The following is a 7,731-nucleotide window of genomic DNA, read 5'->3' as shown; positions in this document are numbered from 1 at the left end:
TGTTAAAATGACTTAATTCTACAGAAATCCTAGTGAGAATGAATTACAATTCATTCTCACTAGGATTTGGGAAAATAAAAAGGTTTACCATTGTTTTTTTTTTTTACCCTTCTAACCGATACGTTTTACTGCTTCACGGCAGAAATATGCAGGGTGGTGGTATCTACTCGCGTGGACTCACAAAAGGTCCTACCACCAGTAATTACGCAAATTATAATTTTGCGGGTTTGATTTTAATTACACGATGTTATTCCTTCACCGTGGAAGTCGAAGTCATCGTGAACATTTGTTGAGTACGTATTTCATTACAAATATTGGTACCCGCCTGGGATTCGAACATCGGTGCATCGCTCAACACGAATGCACCGGACGTCTTATCCTTTAGGCCAAGACGACTTTCATTCCTTAAAATGTTGCTAAAACCATATTTTTTATTATAATAAAGACTAGCATGCCTTTTTTTATAGTTTAAAGATGCGAATTTCTACTTTCAAACCAAATAACTTCTACCTTTTCTACCCCTTTACAAATTTCTACCTTCAAACCAACTTTCATTTACATGCCTTGTGGTTCTAAATACAAAATATGTAATGGAATGAAATTAAATGACGTGAATTTAAGGTAGGTGAGATGGAATGTAATGGACTAACTTCTCATAAAATGTCGGGTATAACTAAAACTGAAATTGACTTTTTGGCAGCACACTCATTGCTGCGGTTAATAAGCCACAAATAAAATAATGCACATAATTTCATTCGCGTTCCCGCCAAAAATCGAATAAAACGCTAATAATAATGATTGTTTTTTTTCTTTTCTTCTTTATATTTGAAATATGTATGTAACATACTATTTGCATGGAATAAAATGCGTATTATTATTAATTTTTAATAATGATAGATTAGTGACGAGAATGTTACATGATGTAACTCCGTACCGATTATGATCTAACTATGCACGAATAATCGATACAAAAACGTCTCGATTTCATTAAAATCGTTTCGGTTGCTGAATATCGAGCAGGATTACTCGTGTATCTATATAAGCCGAGAGCTCGAGTCTCGGTAACATATCGAATTAAAACGATCAATTCACCGGTCGTATGTAATTAGTAATGTGATATAGTGATCTCGGATTTTAACATAAAAAAATGACTCCGATCTACGTTTTGATGGTGAGATTTTTATTATGAATACTTTATTGACATCTGTTCATTCGAATAGTTTTTTGGTTTTAAAATCGATATTTTTTGTATCAATTTTTTTTCTTATATTGCACCTTCGTTTGCTTCTTTCTTTCGTAACATTTTAGATAATCACAATAATCACAATTGCTCATTGACTTGTCAATAAATAAATAAAAAGGTATCCGCGCTAAGAATCCCAACTCCGAACAGCCCTAACATCTTTGACACAAATACTGACCACGACTCGGAATCGAATCAAATCGGCAATACTATTAATGAAGTGTAAATAACGAAATTAAAAGTTTAATAATAATCATCATCATCATCATCATTATCCTGCCCTTCTCCCAGTTACCTGGGGTCGGCGCAACATGTTTTCTCCTTCCATACTCTTCTATCATATACCATTTCTTCGCTCACTCCCCTCTTACCCATATCGTCTTTCACGCAATCAATCCATTTCTTCTTAGGTCTACCTCTTCCTCTACACGAGGAATATGAGAAGAAATAAAAAGTTTAATAATCTCGCCAGGAAATAAAAAAAAACAAAGTAATGCAATTGAGTAAACGTAACCCGTCATGTTGAATAACATCACACAATATATGCCTGTAATTATAGTACACGTAATCAAATAATTCATTACCGGAAATAATTAATTACAAATTTTATGCTTGCTGCATTTCTTGCGGGATTTATTCGTGCTTCATTTGAAGGATAGAGAGAACTTTTACTGAAATGCGTTGCTGTTATTTGGGGTAGGGGAAACTCAGACCTCACATCTTAAGGCGGACGTGCGTGTTTAATATCGGCTGAGCTCTGACATTTGCCAAGTTACGTACTTAAGTAAAACACTATACCATCTTATTCGGTTTTCCCGAGCATTAGATACAATCAAAACCATTTCAACTTTAATTTTATTATAATATTTTCGTTTATTTATTCTAAAGCTCGGAAAGAATAAAAGGAAAATAATTGCTTAGATTTTTTTTTAAATTAATTGATACTGATTTTGATTACTTAATGATGGACAGACGAGCTTATGGTTCGCTTAATATTCTGCTATATCTGGAGCATAATGACGTCACAGCTTGACTGCCGTCACCCACCTCGTAACATACAGCCAAAGTCTCCATCAACACAGTGAGCCGTTGGAGCACCATGGTTTCTAAGTAATGTAGATGTGAGACGCGTTTTTGATCTGGTGGTAGATTCTGTGAAGCACTGCTCTTGATAGGGCCAGTGTTAGCAACACTTCCGGTTTGAGACCTTAGAACTTATAAGATATATCTTAAGGTGGGTGGCGTATTTACACTGTAGATGTTTATGGGCTCCAGTAACCACTTAACACCAGGTAGGCTGTGAGCTCGTCCATCCATTTAAGCAATAAAAAAAAGGAAGATAACCTCTGTTTCGTAACCTCGTAAGTTTCATTTTAGAGTCTGCCTATGTGATGTGAATGAAATTGTTAATCTATTGGAACAATATAATTTTATGATGTAGTGTTTTCTATGTAGCCAAACTCGATTCAAAATTTTTGGCTACGAAAGAATTGGTTCTGATCTGATCTGATTTGGTTTCATATACTATATTTGTGTGGCCTTTATTAATTCTATTTACTGCTTAAATTACATACCACAGTACAGTCGTGGACATGGAAGAATTAGAGCAATTAAAATAAATCATAGGACTATTGCAAATATTTCAAATCAAATGCTTAGGGTTCGACTGTTGAATTTATAAGTGTTTTTGTAGATCTTACGATACTTGTATTGTTACTATCGTACTATCAATAACAAAATCGACGTTTTTAATAGATTTTCTAATTTTAATGGTGTAAAAAAAAACTGAGAAAAATTCCACTAAATTTGATACGGAGCTGATGCTAACGATAAATTGAACCCAGATCCGTGGTTCAGTAGTCAGGATTTTCAGCTAATTCTCTAGCGAGACTAGTAAATATGAGCATTACCATAAAACACAACCACCACAGCCTATAGTGGATTTATGGTTCACCTTGTAAATATGCCTTGACCGAAGACTTTAATGAAGATGACATTTTTGTCTATAATTAGCTAAGGTTGCGTTTTTTCTGTTTACCGACAGACAAGGTTGGTCAGGATTTTGATGACTTATTGACTGGTGTTAGGGCGTTATATGGTTTGTACGGGCAGGCTTCATTCTATTTCTGGCGCAAACCAGTCTTTCGATTTGAGAGTGGACGTCCGAATTTAAGATTTTTTTATTATATGTTTTGACAATCATCTAACATTAAATGAGGTTGTTCAGTTTGACAGTTCTGAGAGAGTTCAATTCATGATTCTTTGTTATTGAGCTGTTATAAGTTTCTTTATCGATTCAACTTAAGTTATTTACTTTAAGTGTCGATGAAATAGCATTTTTTCCGATTTTTAACTGAACACGAAGTTAGTGTGCACAAAAGCATGTCTAACTCAATTACGTATTTTCATCTGTCGTTTGTGTGATCTTAGAAACAATTTAATGTCCGGTGTTTTTTAATTTTGCTCAAAGCGTACTAACTAATTTTAAACTAAATTATATTATTCTATAGATATAGGTATTTCTAGGGTTATGTTCTCAAGTTTGGATTAAATGCGTAGGGACTGCTATCCGTGCGTTGGACAGTACGTGCAATTTAAAAACGTTTACGAGCAAGCACAGGTGCGTTTCTGTTTGATCTGAACTAGATATGTAGAAAATAGAGCGAGGTTGTCCACCCTCACGGAACTTCAAACAGCATTCGTACACTAAGCTGTAGTTAGCTCTTAATTATGATTGCGAGTTGTTAGTAATTCTTGAAATTCTGCGATGGAGTAAACGGTTAAAATAGTGTTTTCCTCGTGTACTTCGTGTTGAAATTCGGGTTTAAACTTCGGTTGCTTAAATTAAATAATGTGGAAATATACTTCATTCATACACACTATTTTGCATTCATGTTTAGGGATGAACGTTGCACAGTTCGCCTAAGATAACAAAGTGAATTTTTAGTTTTTATTGTGTTGGATTTACACTTCGAAAATTTTATTTATTTATTTTTTATTCCTTTTTTATTCCTTCCTATGGGTGGATGAGACACCTACAACGTAAATGCGTCACTCACCTTGAGATATAACTTCTAAGGTCTCAAGTATAGTTACAACGGCTGCCCCATCCTTCAAACCGAAACGTATTACTGCTTCACGGCAGTAATAGGTAGGGCGGTGGTACCTACCCGCGCGGACTTACAAGAGGTCCTTCCACCAGGAATTACGCAAATTATAATTTTGCGGGTTTGATTTTTATTACACGATGCTATTCCTTCACCGTGGAAGTCAATCGTGAACATATGTTGAGTACGTATTTCATTAGAAAAATTGGTACCCACCTGAGATTCGAACACCGGTGCATCGCTCGACACGAATGCACCGGACGTCTTATCCGTTAGGCCACGACGACTTCGAATTTCGACTTACTTCAAACTAGTGGTCCCCCACCACTAAGTAACCACCAGTTTTAGATGTTCAATCTTGTTACAGGTGCTGTTTGTAGCGAGCAGCCTTTCAAGAGCAAAAGAAATCAAGGAAGTTCACGAGAAAGCAGTAAAGAGACATGTTCCGCTTGGATATGGATACTCACACGGCCTATCTGGTGGTCTGGTAGGATCGGGCATTGGGTATGCAGCAGGTCATTCTATTGGCGTAGGAGCACCGGCAATAGGAATAGGAAATGGTCCAGTAGGATTCGCAACTTCAGGGATTGGGTCAGGGATCGGGATTGGGTCAGGGATCGGGATTGGATCAGGAATTGGTATTGGTGGTGGAGCGGGCATAGGATTTGGCGGTGGTTCAGCCGGAATCGGTGGTTCGGGTGTGGGTATTGCTGCCGGGCCAGCTATAGGAATCGCTACTGGTCCAGCAGTGGGAGCAGTGGGAATCGCTGCTCCATCCGTAAGCGTCGGAGCAGCCCCTGCAGTATCCACTTCTGTCGCTGTCGAACCCAATCCAGTTATACTCCGCCAAGAAGTACCCAGATACATTACGAGAACGATCACTCGCGACGTTCAAGTTCCCGTTCAAGTACCAGTTCCATTCCCAGTGGATCGGCAAGTGCCCTTTCCGGTCAGGGTTCCCGTTCCCGTGCAAGTCGACAGACCAGTACCAGTGCCGGTTGTCCATCGCGTTCCTGTCGAAGTGACGAGACAAGTGCCCGTTTATTACGAGAAGAAGGTGCCATACCCGGTCAAAGTTCCCGTGTCGGTGCCCGTACCTTACCCGGTTACTGTGGAGAAGCATGTGCCAGTCGACAGACCGGTTTACGTTGACCGTCAAGTACCAGTGCCACACCCGGTTTATGTGGATAGGCCGGTAAATGTCCCGGTCCCGGTTCAAGTGGACAGACCAGTTCCGGTGCCGCATCCCGTCGTTGTTGAGAGAAGAGTTCCAGTACCTGTTTCGGTGCAATCAGTTGCTGCAGTTCCTGCCGTTGTGGGCGTTTCTAGCATTGGTGGTGCGGGTGGTATTGGTGCTGGTGGTATTGGCGCTGGAGGTATTGGCATCGGTGGTGTAGGCATAGGGATCGGCAGTATAGGCGGAGGTGGAGTTGGCATTGGTGGTCTATCCGGTTCTGGTGGTCTAGGAATCGGTGGTCTATCCGGTTATTCTGGAGTGTCGGGCTTATCTAGTTATGGCGGATATGCTTCAGGAGTCCCTGTGGTGTCTTCTGGATTTTCCTCTATACCTGTTTCCGGTCATGTGTCGCTATCGCATGGTATCCCACTGTCAGGCGCCAGCAGCTACTCCAAATACTACTCTCATGGCCATTAGGGATCTATGATTATTGCCATATAATTATTGTCTATCTATGATGATCATTGTACTCTGTATTAAAAAAATATGGAAAATTTCAAATATTGTTTTAATTATTGTACTACCCTTTGTACCTCGTAAATGTAAAGTATTATTACAGCAAATGATGCAGATTAACCGGATCTCTAAACGACTACATGCCTACTTCGCAATCAAGAACAGGCCATATGGGCAATGTCAAATGACATTTTTGAGAAAATCAGGCACTCTTTTATAGTAGAATTTCGGTTTCATCAAAAGCCTTTGCGTTATTTTTAGTGGGATTATGAACCCACTAAATAGTGGTGGTAAGCCACGATTTTAAATGTTTTTTTTAATTGTCGTATAGGCAGACGAGCATACGGCCCACCTGATGGTGAGTGGTTACCGTCGCCCATGGACGTCAGCAATGCCAGGGGTAGAGCCAAGCCGCTGCCTACCGTTTAATACTCTCCACAAGCCTCGTTTGAAGAAGGACATGTCATACCGCTCGGGAAACACCGTGGAGGGGAGCTCAATCCAAAGTCGGATGGTGCGTGGCAAAAAAGATCTCTGGAAGCGCACTGTGGATGAACGTAGTAGCTCAAGGTAGTATGGATGAATTTTTCAATGAGTTTACGATATTTGCAAGCTGCTGCAAGTGGATAAGCAGGGTTGGGACTTTCTGTCTATACTCTCTCTGTCTCTCTCTCTCTCTCTTGTCCGTTCTTGGGTGTTACCACTGAAACTATATGACTTATCCTGACATTATACACACCTTCTGGTACATTCCCAAAAACTTTGCAGCAATGTATTCTCAAAATGACTTGCCGAAATACTCAAAACTCATTAAATACGTAATGATGGTGAAAAAGGCGCTTAATAATAAAGCTTCTAAAAGAACGAATAAACATGATTACAAATCAATAATCGAAAGTAAAAAACGATTGAAATTGTTCGTGATTTAATTTAACACACAATGTTTCCTTATATTACATACACGTAAAGTAAGAAGAAGGGTTTATTGATATTAAATTGTTATTGACTTAGTTGTACGTAAATGCCTTTTAACTCGAACATTAGTTCCAATTTTTAGTACTATTGTATTAACGATTCTTGCACCAGAAGCCTAAGGCTTAAGATGTGGTCCATCACAAATGTAATAAATGATAAAGAGTTAATGTAAATTTTGTATTAGTATTTCCAAATGTTCTAGATATGTTTATTACATTGATATGTGTTTCGTACATGAAGATGGTTGTTTTTTTTATTGCGTAGACAGGTGAACGAGTCCATCTGGCGTTAAGTGGTGACCGCCCCACCCTTAAGTTTTTTTTGGGTCAAGGGTCAAATCGCTGGACTTCCAAATATGCTTTGGGGGCATTTGGGATTCCGGATTGGAAGAGGCTAAAAAACTCATCTTACTTTTTAAGATTTAACCATTTCTCAATTATCCATTCGAAAATAAATATAATGTAACATCCAAATCGGTTTTTTAATTACAAATTATAATTACAAAGACGGTGAACCGTGTGTCATGTTTGGTTGTTATATAATTATGTAATAGGAATATTGCTTCTAGAAAAGTAGATTTACTAAACTTACGTCTAAGGCAAAACATTTAAAACGTCACAAAATATTTTTAATACTTAATATAATCACTTTTTTAAAGGTTTTCCTATTTATACATATAAATAATTTCACAGCCACAAATACATATTGTTATT

The 7,731-nt window shown here is 38.3% G+C and overlaps 1 protein-coding gene across 1 annotated transcript; it reads left to right on the top strand.

The window, feature by feature from the left end:
- The first annotated feature begins 1,038 nt into the window (after window positions 1-1,038).
- Window positions 1,039-6,088, top strand: LOC101745826 (tetra-peptide repeat homeobox protein 1). The gene is made up of 2 exons (XM_004928103.2): window positions 1,039-1,171; window positions 4,718-6,088. Exons 1-2 carry the CDS (start codon window positions 1,148-1,150, stop codon window positions 6,002-6,004), a joined length of 1,311 nt encoding a protein of 436 aa, XP_004928160.1. The 5' UTR covers window positions 1,039-1,147; the 3' UTR covers window positions 6,005-6,088.
- Window positions 6,089-7,731: the final 1,643 nt, after the last annotated feature.

This window comes from Bombyx mori, chromosome 18 (genome assembly GCF_030269925.1).
Source record: "Bombyx mori chromosome 18, ASM3026992v2".
NCBI classification, from domain to species: Eukaryota; Metazoa; Arthropoda; class Insecta; order Lepidoptera; family Bombycidae; genus Bombyx; species Bombyx mori.
This window is presented reverse-complemented; position numbering and strand designations above follow the sequence as displayed.

Coding starts and splice junctions, on each gene's coding strand:
- LOC101745826 (XM_004928103.2), top strand. CDS start 1,148: ATGACTCCGATCTACGTTTTGATG. Junction 1,172..4,717: donor CTCCGATCTACGTTTTGATG/GTGAGATTTTTA, acceptor ATCTTGTTACAG/GTGCTGTTTGTAGCGAGCAG.